General features: G+C 38.0%; 1 protein-coding gene and 1 long non-coding RNA gene across 41 annotated transcripts in view; both read right to left on the reverse strand.

The window, feature by feature from the left end:
• Positions 1-7,436, reverse strand: part of LOC107314643 (uncharacterized) — a 108,896-nt gene extending 101,460 nt beyond the window's left edge. The window contains exons 1-4 of the long non-coding RNA XR_014946458.1: positions 6,863-7,436; positions 5,289-5,358; positions 4,426-4,482; positions 4,182-4,257 (exon numbers count right to left, since the gene is read on the reverse strand). This is a non-coding gene — a long non-coding RNA (uncharacterized LOC107314643). The remainder of the gene's footprint in view (positions 1-4,181; positions 4,258-4,425; positions 4,483-5,288; positions 5,359-6,862) is intronic.
• Positions 7,437-8,089: 653 nt separating this feature from the next.
• SOX6 (SRY-box transcription factor 6) overlaps positions 8,090-15,116 on the reverse strand; it is a 389,870-nt gene continuing 382,843 nt past the window's right edge. For all 40 annotated transcript variants that reach the window (XM_085548565.1, XM_032444750.2, XM_085548579.1 and 37 more), the window contains one exon: positions 8,090-15,114. In XM_085548565.1, the coding sequence (XP_085404691.1) occupies positions 14,811-15,114 (304 nt within the window). In that variant the 3' untranslated portion in view covers positions 8,090-14,810. The remainder of the gene's footprint in view (positions 15,115-15,116) is intronic.

The raw sequence follows: 15,116 nt of genomic DNA on the forward strand, positions 1-15,116 counted from the left end.
ACTCAAAAGCAAGTACTAGACATAGCACATCCTTAATGCCAGTGCCTCCTTTGGCCAACAGGAAAGGGTACAGAATTCAGCACAGTAGAAAATAATTATTAACGTCTGTCCACTGACAGCAGGAGCCGGGAACTGCACACTCTTTCTGTATACCTTTATCTAGTCTTGTGTAAGAGCTAATGATAACCGCAATCCTCTTTTCCCCTTATTTCGCAGCCTAGGAAGCCTTCGCATTATGCCTGAGCAACAGACTAATCATGCATTGCTGAAGTTGCTGCTAGCACAGAATTGTTTTAATATTTCCTTCCAACTAACTGTGTGAACTCTTGTTTCCTTCTGTATGTAAATAAAAAAAATAAATAAATAAAATAAGAATAATTAAAAAAAAAACAACAAAAAACCACATTCCTCTGAGAAGAAACAAGAGATCTTCAGAAAATACCAGTTTAGCACAAGACACAGTGAGGAAGGCATGATCTGTCTCAAGAAGCCGATAGAATCACATCATGTAAACCAAAACACAAGCTGAGGTAACCTCAGATAGTAATCCTGGAAATATCTATGGATTGCTACACACTTCCTTGCTTCTTTTAACTTCTTATAGATGTTTCAATAGAAGGAAACCAGGAAGCATGCCTTCCCATAAAAATGGTATGAGGAAATCCAGTTGCACTTGTTACTATGCTTTCACATGCAGTGTAGACATAGCCCTACACAGACCAAAAGAGCTGGAGAAGAGCAGACACCGCACACTAAGTAACTGCTCAGCACATATAATGGGACAGGATCAACAGTCTGGGATGTAGTTCCTGTTCAAGAAATCCACTGAATTCTACTAGAAGGCTTGCAGTGATTTTGGCATGCTTGCAATTAGTGGCCCAGGCTTCATTTTCAAGCCACCAAAAAGAGAACCACCAGTACCTGCTGGCAGCTGCACACAGAGAACAGTGCAAACCACAAGTTTTCTTGAAAGCATTCACAATGCACATAAACAAATTAAATTCCTTTCTCCAACTAGCATCATACATGTAAATAAAGAAAAGCAAATTTTCAGAGGTCATTAGTCACTAAGCTCCATCCAACGCTGACCTTCGTGCTAGAAAACTTCCATGTAATTGCCAAAGCAAGTTTCCCAAGTTTGATTAGGAATTGTGTTGATGATCACCACGATGTATCACAGTAGAACTACTGCCTTCACATTTAAAATCATAGGAGTATTAAGCCAGTCAGTTCAACTTCAAATTATTTTGAACCACTTCAAGACTTTGAAGAAATCTTACTTTCACATTTATTTCTAGTGCTTTAAGAGTAATTAAAACAAACAAACAAACAGCAAAAACAACAGATGCCATGCTTCACCATTAAGAAAACAGAACAAGACAACCAAATTAATCTGTTTACTAAGGAAAAGGACATTAATTACTAGGTTGTCAGAATACAAAGAGCACCAGGTTACATCACTTCTTTTCTTCATGCAAACAGAACATACTGAGGACAGAAATCTCACCTGGGATACCACAGGCTTTGGGAACAGCAGTGTAAGGATCTCCAACTGCTTGTATCACAGCCCTGTAGATGTAAACTCCCCTTCCACACAAACAAAAGTCTCAGTTCTCCCCTTGTCCCTTTTACAGGAGAAATGTAATATTTAACATCTGTGTAAGCTTCTGACATAGACAAGCCTTCCAAAAAGAAAGTTTATTTTCTAAACAATGATTTGAGACACATATGGCAGCCTTTCAGCTCCCAAGGTGCTTTTATCCTCATTCATCTCCACGTCCAAGTAGTAGATGCACAGATTCAGGGGGTGGGGTGGATCTCACTTGTGCAAAGCTCTTAGTCAGTTTACCAGACCAAGGACAGTTTGGGCTTACCTGTATTTTAGCACATCGGGGCTTTAGTGCCATCCCAACACTAAGAAACAAACCCCAGTAACAGCAAGATAAAGTCAAGGCTGTGCTGCTTACCATCAGTACTGAGGCAAACCTCTCTATTCTTTACCATGTGAAGAAACTATGCAGGTGTTCAGGCCCTGCTTTACATACATCCTGCTTTGGCAACCGGCTTTGGTGAGAGCCAAGGTGCTGGATGCTCCCAGGCCACTGCTGCAAGGAGCTTGTTCACTCACTCCCCAGCTTTCCAGACACTTTTTTCACACTGAAAATCTAGGACTGGGAGAGAGGCAAGAACAGTAAAAAGCCCTAAAAATTCCCACCTTGACTATAATGAGAGGTGGAGTGTTTAACAGATGGGAGGGGAAGAGTAGCGATAGTTCTCATCCCGCACCTCTAGCCACATCTACTGATTTGCTGGCACTTTGTCTTTAAAGAAACTATAAAAGGCATCACAGACAAAAGTGACATTTTATGAAAAAGAAGAAAGAGAGAAAGAGTTCCCAGTTCTGGTATTCTGTCACATTTCACTGTAGTGTACAGCTTCAACTCATTGATATACTAATTACCCACCAGAAGTTTTTGCTTTTGCAGTGTAGCAATTACTAGACTTAAGGTGACACTCTCACATTGTCAGGCAGTCCCAGACCTCAGAATGCAGTGCAGTTTGGTGCCCTGTGACAGGAGGCAGAAATGCCGCTAGTAAAGGAAAGGCACTCCCAGAAGCTGAGAACTGAATGTGTTTGTTGTTCGTTTTCCAAAACCGTCAAATATCTTAAGGCTGGGATTTTCAAAGGGGCCTAAGAGAGCTCGATACTTCTAAACCTATTGCATTTCAGTGGCATTTGAATAACTCTATTTCTAAATCTGCCCTGAAAGAGAGTAAAAGTAGGGTTTTTCATTCTAATTTACCATTCTCGAGCTTGTGCCCTACACAAACCCTTCATTCAGTACCTTCCAGGGGCACCAGAAATTTACCAGTGTGGTGGCTCTAGCAGAACTAGAATTTATCTTATGAGTTTTTCAATGTATTTTTCCTTTTATACCATAGCTTACTGTCTTCTTTCTTCCATTAGAAATTAAAAAAGAAAGTGTAAGAAAGAAAACATTGTTCAGAAATACAGGCAGATGAAGTTCCTGAATAACAAGGTAAAAATCCCAACATCCATTAACCTAACAAGCACCCCATGTGCAGTTTAAAACAAACAAACAAATGCATGAGAATATCGGGCATCTGCTCCCAGCAGCAACAGAAGCTGTGAACAAGCTTGTACCCAGAGAGACACATTTTGGGCGCCAATATTATATTAATTACATTAAAAATGGAAAAACAGAAATCCTTCTGCCTTCTTCATTTAACTCATAACCACTTTTTACCTATTTTTTTCTAGAAAATGAGTGTTTTTCCATTTAAAAGGTGAGAGCCACTCTGTAGTTACAAGTGGCACTTTTTGACTTTCTTAATACAACCCTGCGGCTACAATTAACACACCGAATAAATAGCAGATCAAATTAAGATCTGATCCTGTTTTACTTATAGGTGCAATCCTTACAATAAAGAGTAAGTTAAGCTGTCGGGAAGTAAATGAAAGACAGAAAGCACAATTGGTGATGCCTGGATTTTAAGCATTCAGACATTAAAAATGAGTGTATGTGAAGAAGGATGCAAATACTAAGATCGAGTTTCAAATGTTTTAGACACTTTCACAATTATAAAACCCCGAACCCAGCTGAGCCATGTGTTTTTCACAAAGCTTTGAGAAAAGGTAGCAAATTTTTAATTTATCTATAGGAGCCACCAAATGTTCGCTTTTATGCATCACATGGGAATAACATTCTCCAAAGAGAAAAAGAACAATTTTTTTTTTTTTCTTCTCATTATTTGAGGGTGCTTTAAGTTCATTTCAGAAAGCCATTGTCTTTGAAGCTTGGGGAATAAGGGAATGGCAGACTGCTTCCATGCATGGTCTTATTGTTGTGGAAATCTACCATTTCATCCCTTTAAAAATTGAATAAATAACTGAATCAATTTGAAGTCCTTCACAACCTGTGATTCTTAGGAGCATCTTAAGACTGTACATTGTCTGATCTACTTAGTTTGCAATTCAATCACAAATACTGCACTGTATAAAAATCAAAATATAGTAAAATAAACGCGTACTGTCTTTAAGTATGATCAGTCTTAGAATTTTGAAGGAGAAATTATAAATCAAGAAAGGCAGCTTTGTTAATTACTATCTCGGGCACACAGAATTTAATATGAATCATAAAAAAATACCGTGTACTTACTGTCCAACACAAAACCAACTGCTCACATCCCAGGACACCATGGTGTAATCAGAAGTTCAAAGAAGCAACCAGTTGTCTGGAAAAACAAAAAAAAAATGAGAATTTAAAATAACTTACTGCAGCTGGTGAGCTGGTGACCAAACCATATTTTTGCAACCCAACTTCATCATCAAAAGAAAGAGTGGGATCTTACACATTCTTCATCACAATACTGTTTCCTAAACCCCCTGCTTAGAATGCTTACCAGAGATTCTCAGTTGCACCTCAACTCCACTTTCCTCTTGTTTTCACCAATAAACTCCTGTGAATTCAACAAATAAAAGAATATGCTTCAACCTTCCCCATTTCCTCCCAAGATATGAGAAATTCTGATCTAACACCTAACTCTGGCTTCTCTGCCTGGCTGGTTTGTTCCAAAGGGTCAGAACTTTATGCCAGGTGGAGATACTTGGCCCACTTAAGCGTTTCTAGTAGAGGCCTGAGCACAGCTCCACAGGTGTTCTCCACAAGCAGCAGCAAAGGGTCATGTTGAAGGGGACACATACACTTAATGCAGATTGCTCAGCAACAACAGCTGAGTGAAAATGGAGATGGGTCAAAATTTAAAGTGCCAAGCTGAGACATACCAAATTTTGTTCACACCTTGTGGCAACTGAATGATGCCAGAAGGAACAACTAAACATTCCTGTGGCCATCTTAACCCTGCAGGACAGGGCAGTGCAGCTGTGGAAGTGTGTGGCACCTTGGGTGACAGAGGGGCTATCACCTCGCAAGCTGTTTGCTGTCTGTGCAGCTGTTGTAACCTATTGCTGCTTGAGTATCTGCATTTTTCTGCTACAGGAAAGTCATGTACACAAATCAAAGTAGTGTTAGTGGAAAAGCCATACAGACAGGGCCATACACAGAGACCATTCTCTCTATTTCCTTCCACCCATATTGCAGCTGTTAACACCAAATGCCTGATGGGCTCTCCGGTCACACTACTAGAAACAGGCAGTTGCATCTAAGGGTTTTTCCAGAAGTCTGTTTTCCTGCACAACCCCTCAGTGTGTGTCAGAAGTGCCTTACATGGTGTAAGGGTGTGCTTTGGGCTGCTTCAGCACTTACCCTTTGGTTTTCTGGCAGCTGCAGATGTTCTGGGGGAACTGGTTGAAGTCTTCCATCAAGGATGCTGTTCCTGATGTTTTAACAAAATATATTTCATTGTGATTGAGTAATCTGATCATTAAGATCATTGATCCCCAGATTTTCTGAGTTAAGCATGTTGTTCTAACTAGATCTTGCAAAAGATCATATACCAAAATGCTACACAGCATTCCTGACCAGGAAGGGACATACCTATCAGCAGCCCAATGCAGGGACTGCAAATGCTGGAGGAAATGAGAGGATAAGCTGAGAGGATGGCCATGCTCCGGGGCCTTTGCTGTTTGTTGTTGCCACTGTTAAACATAGAACCAATAGGCCAGGCAGACTACTTATCTGATCCATAGGACAGTGACAGTGTTTTCAATTGTAGGTTATTTATTTGTAACTAATTAGCTGTGAGCATACAGCAGCTATAAAGATACCAAGAGCCACCATGGGGCCTTGGTGGCAGTCACCCTTCCATTTGCTGCTTGCACAGCTCCTTGCGGGCTAGGGCCCTGCTATGGGACTTGTGGTTTGTAGCACAAAGTTTATATTTCCAATTTCCAAATGTAGCCCTGTGTGGCTTGACTTAAAAAGGAACATCATCACTTGTCTGAAGTGTGAGATACCTCTTCCATTAAATTAAATCTGGATGTTGTAAAAGTAATGCAAGAGTAGAAATCCAATGGCTTTTGTAGTTCATGTTTACAGATTCTGAGGACACCACTGTTTTTGAAATCTAACTTAAAATGATGAGTGGGTTCCTTTAAACACCCTGCTGGTAACTAATTAAACAGAAGTGTGGGAAAACAAAAACAAAATTATAAAAACTCCACAACAATGATCAATGTGCATTTCTTTTGTTACTTAAGTATTTGAGGATAATTATTTAAAGTTCTAATAATTGCTTTTTGCTGTTACTGAATGATCATTTCCTGATGAGCTACACCAGCAATCAGGCCTCTGAGTAAATTTCAGTAGAAGTATAGAAGCTTTTAACGTCTGTGATGTCAAAGTAAATTAAAGTGACCCTAAGTAGTTCTTAATAGAACTGACCACTGTGATTTCCACAGGGCAATTATGGTTTACCATGTCAATCATCTAGCAGGCATTAATATAAAGCAGAACAACTCTGAATAAATTTGTTATGGACTGTCAAGAACCCAAATGCTAACCTGCAGTGGCCTTGATATTATTAAAATGACTAAGGGTCAGATTTCAATTAATCTACAGATTTAACAGTCCTTCACTGTAGTGGGTCTTGATACAATTAAGCAATAATAGATGACAGGAAGGATACTTCCTGGCAGTTAATGACCAATGGCAGTATTTGAAGGCCCTTAACCCAGCTGGTCATTAACTGCTCAGAGACAAAACCTGGAGCTCATATTTTCTATTGTAAACCATATATTAAAGAAATAAATCAATTACTGTTCACCCCCTGCCCCCATCCTGTGCAAGCTGCTGCTATTGGGTTACTGTGGGAGCAATTAATTGTCACAGGAAAAGCCCAGTGTGACTAACCAGTGGGGAGACAGACTGTGGTGCCAAACCTTGCAATCCTGAAGTTCCCTAAGCACAGTGAGTCCTAAGGGCTCCGGAAGATCCTGGTGCTGCAGCCATTGTGCAGAGGTTGTGCTTGGCTGGAGGAAAAAACACCATAAGTTGACTTAATTGGAGCAAAATGAAAATACATAGCAGAGGACTGCACTACGTCAGCCTTCTTGTACAAAAGTAAAATTCTGTCACAGTGGCATGGTGCTTCATCTCTCTTTGACTCTGGGTTGACTGCTCTCCAGTGCCATAATTCTGTCCTTCAAATACACAGTATAGCCCTTGCCAACTTGTATCAAATTGTTGTACATTAAGTAGCAAAAATACAGCTTTTTTTGCTGCCTTCTCCTCATCATTCCTGCATCAGCATTGCAGTTCAACAGAGTACCTAGCTGAGTGCTTACCAGAAACCAAATCCTTAAAAGTCCATGTCAATATTTACATATATATTCATTATAATGTGTTGGTCACCAACTTCCATTCACTGCTGACCCTGAAGAATTTCATCACATGGATTCATAGTGCAGAACGTCATTTTTAATAGCTTCATGTATGATGCTCTCTCCTGGGAAGTAAGAATTGTTACCCTCACTTAGATGCTTCAGGGTGGTTTGTGCAATAGTTGAAACTAGACTGAAATCTGATGTAATGCACAATCAAAATGTTCTGTTACATTATAGTACAGTACACTTCTGTGTAATTTATTCTTCTCCTGTGAGAACCATGACTGATTACAATGTCAAAAGCCAATCATAATACATAAATGGTAGCAGTTTACAGACATGGCAATGTGGCAACTATAGGAGTTTTTGTTGTCATTTTTGGTTAGTCTAATGTTATATGTGGGGAAAATGGGAAGGCAAAGAAAGAAGAAACATGAGAACTGTTTTGTCTCATTTCAGCTCTATAAAAATCCTACTGAGATTATGTTACTACCACAACAGCACTTCCTGCTTGCAAAACCAATGGTACACAGTGAAGTATTATCAAATTAGGTCGGTTATCATGCTTGTCTTTTTCAGCATATGGTGTTAATGGATTTCAGAGGCCATTAAATGCCTTTGTAGGATGGGAAGGCATGTGGAAAACCCAAGAGCTGGAAGATTTAGTCATTAAATTTAAAGGAGGGCAGCTGAATACCCTGTCCATCAGCTCCTCGTGGTCAATCATTATTGCTAATATCAAAAGAATAATAAAGAATACATAGAAGAAGTCACACACACATCTCATAAAACAAAATTTATCTTTAATTTGTAAGTGTCAACAGCAGTACAAAAGATGGAGTGATGGTGAATAGATTAAGGGTAGAGAGGACAGTCTTGAGGTAAATGAGCATAAATAGGCAGTCTTATAGACACTCCCCTGAGGGGTCTAAACCCCTATCATGGCATATACTGTATCACCCAAAGATGACATGTTTAACATATCAGGAAAGCACCTTGTGCAAAAAAAAACTTAAAAAAAAATTAAAAAAAATTCCCCCCACCCGAAACATGTAGGTAAGGTGCCAATGTACACCAGAACATACTGTATATGGACAGTGTTTTTCAATTTTGTCTTTTCCATTAATAACTGAGGCAGAGGAGGAGAAGACTCTTAAAAGTACCACTGAAAGATTATTTAATATTTAATTTACCTCACGTCAATACTGCACAACAAAATCCAAGAAGTCTGTTTATGCAATGAAGCAGAGCTAAGAATAACTATTCCTTTTTTAAAACTGAGAGCAGATTTTTTTCTTTTTTTTTTTTAACTCAGTATCCTTAGCAAACTTTTTCCTTTGTCTTTTTTTTTAATTATTTTTTTTATTTATTTTTTTTTTTTTCCAACTGTACCAAGAGGAGAGTGTGAGATGTGATGGCAACCCTTAAGTTCATTTAAAAACTTTACACTGGACTGTACAAGACTTTTTTTTTTTTTTTTTTTTTTTTTTTGATAAACTATTTACATTTTCAGACTTTAAAACATATTCAAAGCAGCAATAGACACTAGTTTTTCCTCTACACGCCCAAATAATTACCGGCCATGGGCCCAGGTAGGTACCTGCATTGTATATAGAATTTCTACAAAGAAAACCTGTCTGTGAAATTAGCCAGTGGGTGTCCAACAAGCAGCCCCCACCATTAAGAGCTGCACCCACACTGTTGCTATAGGAATCAAAGCATAGTACCTAGACAAGAGAGTTTCAGTTGTCCCAACAGCTCTACACAAACTTTACAATTTGAAACAGCAGCTAGCATGTCAGTCCAGCATGTCAGTGAATTGTGCTGATTAAATTAACATAGAGTACAATCTCACAATATACATCACAAACAAATTACAATGTCAGGAAATAAGAGTTACAGTAAGATAAGTTATGTAGTAACAGCTTATAAGCTTGTCTTAATGTAATAAAAAAATTTGTACATGGGAAATACAATAATGAATGAACATAAATGCTAAGCATTCTATTTTGCTACAAGCTGAAGAAGGGTACAAAAAAAACCAAAACAACATTGCTTTCTAGAAAGCAAAACACATATGACAAAGGAAGACAAACGGAGAATGCACACTAGCAGGTCTGCAATGTGCAGCATACAAACAGTTAAATATTTGCACATTCCCCATAATCCAAGAGCACCAAGGACCTCACTTGTGGTTTTTAGAAAGCGGAAATTACAAAGCAAGCCATGTCACTAAGTTGCTTTATAGCTTTCATATTGCCATAAATATCAATTTGATAAGTTTTCCTTCAGCCCAGTTCACCCTACCCCACCCCCTTTTTACCCAGCGTGTGAAATCTCAGAATACTTCTTTGTCACCATTTCCAGCAAATCTGGTATTTAAAAAAAGGGTAATGGATTAAAATGAAATATATTTGCATATACCTATATCTTATTTTCTTTTTCTTCCTTTAGTAGGACATTACAGAATATCAAAATTGTAGTTTGATCTGAGAAAAATCACAGATATTAATGGGTCATATTAAAAAAGGCTTGGGGGAAGTTGTTTTTTAAAGCAAAAGAGTTAAGTGTTTTGTAAAAGATCAGATGAGGTCATATAATATTATTCTTTCAAAAGAACATGCTTAAGTGCCAACTTGAATCTTAAAAAAGCATGCAAGACACCTAGGGTCCAAGCCCATTCATCAACGTCTCATAAAAACATGAAGAACTCTATCATACATTCTGCTGGCCGCATCTCCAGTGCAGTTGTTCACACTGTGGCCGTGATTAGCAAAGATTGCTGTACTTAACGCCAACGATCTACTGGTCCTCGTGACCACCACAGAAGTAGGAACAAGCTTAAAATTAAGCAAGTAGATAAGTGTTTTGCTAAGGGAGGGGGGGGGGGGGGATGGGTTGTTAACCTTGTTGTATGTTTTGCTAGGAGATGATTTTTGAAATGCCACGCCTTTGATATGACCAAAAAACGAAACCAGAAAGCCAACCCAGTGAGAGGACCATGATTCAGGTTTCATTGGACGGAGGTTGTGTTTATGCTCAAAGCAGTAACTGTCCTCAGCTGACTGCATACGTTGCAATGCCACTGTTTGTTTTGCATTCCCAACCCCGAGCAGTCCCGTCCTTTACCCTCCCCCTGCCTTGTGCTGCACCTGAGTATGCTGATTTAGGAGTACATTGTGATCCCACCTATTCCCAGCAGGCAGTTTCATGAACTAAGTGATGACACCCGAACACACGTATCAACCAGAACTAGGCAATTTCATCAGTCACACCTCCATGTAAACCTGAACCCTGTTTCATGGAATAGGAAGTGAACAATACTAGCTCATATCAGACAGTTTCAGGAGTGTTCTTCTCTTGAAAACAAGTATTTAACTAATTTACAAAAAGAAAATATATTGTATCTGCATTAATTAAATAAGCTGTTCATTTGTGGAGAAAATAGTATTACTGTATTTGTGCATTACCTGAATGGAGTTATTATTTTTTCTCAGAGTTATTAAGAGGGACTCAAAAACAACATTTAAAGAGCAATTCTGACAGTCCAGCTTGTGTTTTGTGTGAACCTTTTCCCCGACATTACAGCCTAATGTAAGAATAGTGTGATTTACTCAATGTCGAAAATAAAGATTTGATATTACTAAGTCTTGATTGCATTGCAAGGGCCATCTTATTCATGATAATCTCTCCAGGGATATGCTTTAGACTTCCAAATGCCATTCTTCTTAAGAATTAAAACATGTCATCAGTTTTACTTGGATTCAGAAAACAAACTGTGTTTCCTATCAGTTGCATCTGCAATTTTGTGTGTTTTGTGTATCGACTTTCTAAAACAAGAAAAAAGTATTCTGTGTTTGTGGGATATGCTATCAAAAATCAGTGAGAGCACAAGTGAGGCATCTTGCTGTCCCAGCTACAGGTTCACAATACTGCACTCACACTGCGGTTGTAAATTCAGCATCTACATGAGGTACAGTGACTTGTCAGCATTTAATATGGACCAACATACACTGATATAGAACAAAAGTAAATACATAACTTATACTTCACTAAGTATCCATGAACAAAAAATAAAATTCTATTTCCTATGTTATATTTACACAATTTAAAAAAAAAAAAATCTAAAATGAGATGGTAAATTCATTAAAAACTTTGTTTTGAGCTCCGATTAATAAAGTAAAAAAGTTGTTTTTTATCCTTATGATTGTCCTTCCTTCTACTGACATTTTAGAGCCAATGTCGGCTAATAAATAGAATAAAATGCTCATATGCACAACTCAAATTCAAATATGTTCCTCCCACTTCCCCAGCCAATAAATGCAATTTTTACCAGCTGGTAATTCCTGAACAGCCAGTCATTTTCAAGAATGTGGCTTTAAAACAGAGAGCATCAGCACTGAGGCAGGGCTGGAGCTAAAACAAAGTGTTCATACATACATGTATTTTGCATAAATAAATGAAATAACAAGACATAAAAATGACTCAAATCCAGCAACTGTGAGGCAGGCCCACACGAGTCGAAACAGATGACTTTTGTTCATGTAGTTTTCGTACAACAGTTTCACATTAGTCAGAAGTGATAAAAAATACCATTTATATCCAGTGCTTATAACACTTACGAAACAACATCTGTGAGTGTGTGTTTTTTTGAACTACAAGCAAAATCAAGTTTCAGTCCTAAAGAACAGTCCTTTGTTCTCCACAAGCCTGCAGAATATTATTTTGGCATGGTCATAAAATTTAAAAAAATTAACCAACTAATCTAAATGTTTGCCTTTGTGCAAAAAAAAAAATAAAAATAATAATAATAATTACATAAAATACAATACTAGCAATACAGCATTCTACCAATGCAACAAAACCAGAAAAAAAACAGAGTGTGAGAGAAAAAGTGACATGGAAGGAGGGAGAGATACTCCTAACATAAGAATTATGTAAGACATTAATAAATAGTCATTTCTTTTAGGAAATAATGGTACCCTTCCCCCCCCCCCCCAGTCTGAGCTGAATGTATTAAAAACAGTTCCAATTCCCAAGCAATTGTGAGAACAAAAAACACTTTCTATCAGTACCTCAGCCAGCTTGAAGAGGGCGCTCACCAGCTAACGACACAGCACTTGCCTTTAAAGTCTTGGCTAGACCGGTTTATTGCTTATTAGACATGGACTCAGAACACATTTAAATAAATATTAAAAATATAGCATTTTGTTCCAAATTACAAAATGGTCAGAGCAGTCTGACCATTGTGTTTCTATGCCATTATCTTTATAAATTGTCCTGTAAATTGAACAATCTTCTTTGGGGGTTGTTCTTGCACATTTAAATGTGATCCCTACAGTGACAACAATGGCTCTCTCTGCTCTAAGAGGTATTTTTGGGGTTCTGAGGAAAATGGCAGCTCCAGATACAGCATCTTATCATTGTGCCTCACACAAATTTCTGCACAATAGTGCTATAGCATGACGATGACCAGCATTAGTACTACAGTCCTCTCACTGTCGGGAGTCTAAGCAAAGCCCATTCAGCTTCATGGGAAGATTCCCTCAGACTTAGGGAAGAGCTGCCCTAGGATCATTCATACCTCTCAGCCTGAGTTTGAATTTATTACCGATGCGCTGAACATATCCAATTTAAAGTAAAAGCTGAGGGAATTGAGGATCTTCAGCACAGGTATTCACCAGGCCCAATGAATCTGCATTTTATATGGAGATATATTCATGAAAAGGAGTGGAATGCGAAAGAGAGAAAAAAATTGGCAATTTCTTTTTTCTTTTCCTTCTCTGTACATTAACAAACTCTTACTCTTTGAATATATCTTTCTTGCATATTTACTAGACCTTTCTGTAGCAATTGCATTGTTTCCAGTAATAATACAAATAAAAACTTTGGGTACATCTTGCCACCAAAGATCCCAAAGAACTTTACAAACACACATGAAGATCTAGTTCGCATTCCCACATGAATAATATTCAGTAAATATTTTTGATGCATCACTTTCTCAGCTTTGCAAGCCAGTTATTTTTGTGGCCTTCCCTCCTCCACTAGGAGTCTCACATATAAATCATTGCACAAATACTCAAGATAGAAAACAGTTCCTTCAGGTGACAACAGGAACGTGATGTATGGAGCCATGATTCACTGCAGGATTCTACAAGCCCTAAAAATTCATCATGGTAGATTCTATATGGATTTTAAATTTCACATCTGCCTTGTCTGTCCAGCTAAGAATAGAGGTTTACAACTATGAACACAAATTTTTAGAGCATTTGTACTGTATGTACATATAAATATACTCACTTTATTTTGTGTTACAAATAACTGAGTGTTTCCAAGCACTCCTTGAACACACACGGTTATTGAAACAATTGAATTTCTCATTCATAAATGTCATGTTCATTTTAGTAGCTGGTGCACTTTTATTTTCACATACCTGTGTAACTTGAGGGAGAAGAAAGAAAGAGCTCTTTATAATATCAGTAAGGAATTGTAAGTGTAATGCCACCAACAGTACTTTTAAAAATAAATATTAAGTATTTGGACCCTTGACATTCTGGAATGAATAAATTATTTAAGAGAAAATGTGTTAAGACTGAATGCAAGGGTTAAAAGCAAAACGGTAAAGAATGTAGTCAAAGGTGGCCTCACACTGCTAAGACAGGCCCTTCCATAGCTGGTGATCGCTCTTTTGTGCTTACTTAAAACTTCACACTAATGGCATCAAGAGGCAAAAGCAATTGGGCACATGCACTATGGCAACCAGGTTCACTACTTAAGAATATCCTGTCTCCAGATTCCTGAGTACTTCACCATTTTCTGGAAAAAAATTAGGTTTTTATATATCCTTTTTTTAAGATGCCGAAGGATTGTCTAAGACTTTACAGTGTCGCCTTTAAGACTCTTTTTTAAATGTTAAGATTCAAAAGTTAAGAAAAGTTTGGCACATCAGAAGTTCAGCTATACATACGGAAAAAATGGAATTTAGAGACAATATTTTAAAAATGAGCTATGATGCACAGCTGTGCATACTTGCGGACTTGTTCTGGTTCACAATATGAAATCTGCAGTTTTTGTTTTCTAAAATAATCCAGAATAAAAACACATTCACAACCTGTAGGCTGGCACAGCATACCTGAGTGAGAATGTATAACCCCCATCTAAAACAGTAACTTAAGCCTTTATCAGCATCCAAAAGGAAAAAGACAAAAGGTAAGACTTGTAAGACAGCTATTGATTCATATAAGTTTTCAAGTCCTGATGTCTGATATTTAATATATGTCTTCATCTAAATTTAAAAAAACAAAAACAACAGAAAAACCCAAGTTCATGAAAAATTAGGGAAACAATCTGTCTCACACATTAAGAAACATTTAAGACCATTCTGCTGATGTAACTGTAGGAGCCACACATGCATGCAGGCTCTTTAAGAACATTTTTTTCAAAAAAAAAAAAAAAAACATCAGAAAAAAAAAGAGTCTGAGTACTTTAATTCTGTGAACACTCCTCAGTTGGCACTGACTGCCTCATGGGCTTCATTTTCACTACTATAGTCTGATTTGGGATCATCCTCATAGTCCTCGTACATTTCGATTTCATCCTCTCCATTTATCATTTCGTTTCCAGCAAGGCTTCCGCTGTCCGTCTTCATCCCATAAGTGCTCTGAATGACGGGGATGCTGGGCTCAGGGCTGGCGGAGGTGCTTGAGCAATCCGATGTCATCTGAGGTGATGGTGTGGTAGTTGCCATGGTAATAGCACCAGGATAGACAACCCCCGTTCCCGTGGTGATTGGAATTTGAGGCTGTTGTCT

This window comes from Coturnix japonica, chromosome 5 (assembly GCF_054131305.1).
Source record: "Coturnix japonica strain WE chromosome 5, WE-NBRP24, whole genome shotgun sequence".
In the NCBI taxonomy this organism is placed as follows: domain Eukaryota; kingdom Metazoa; phylum Chordata; class Aves; order Galliformes; family Phasianidae; genus Coturnix; species Coturnix japonica.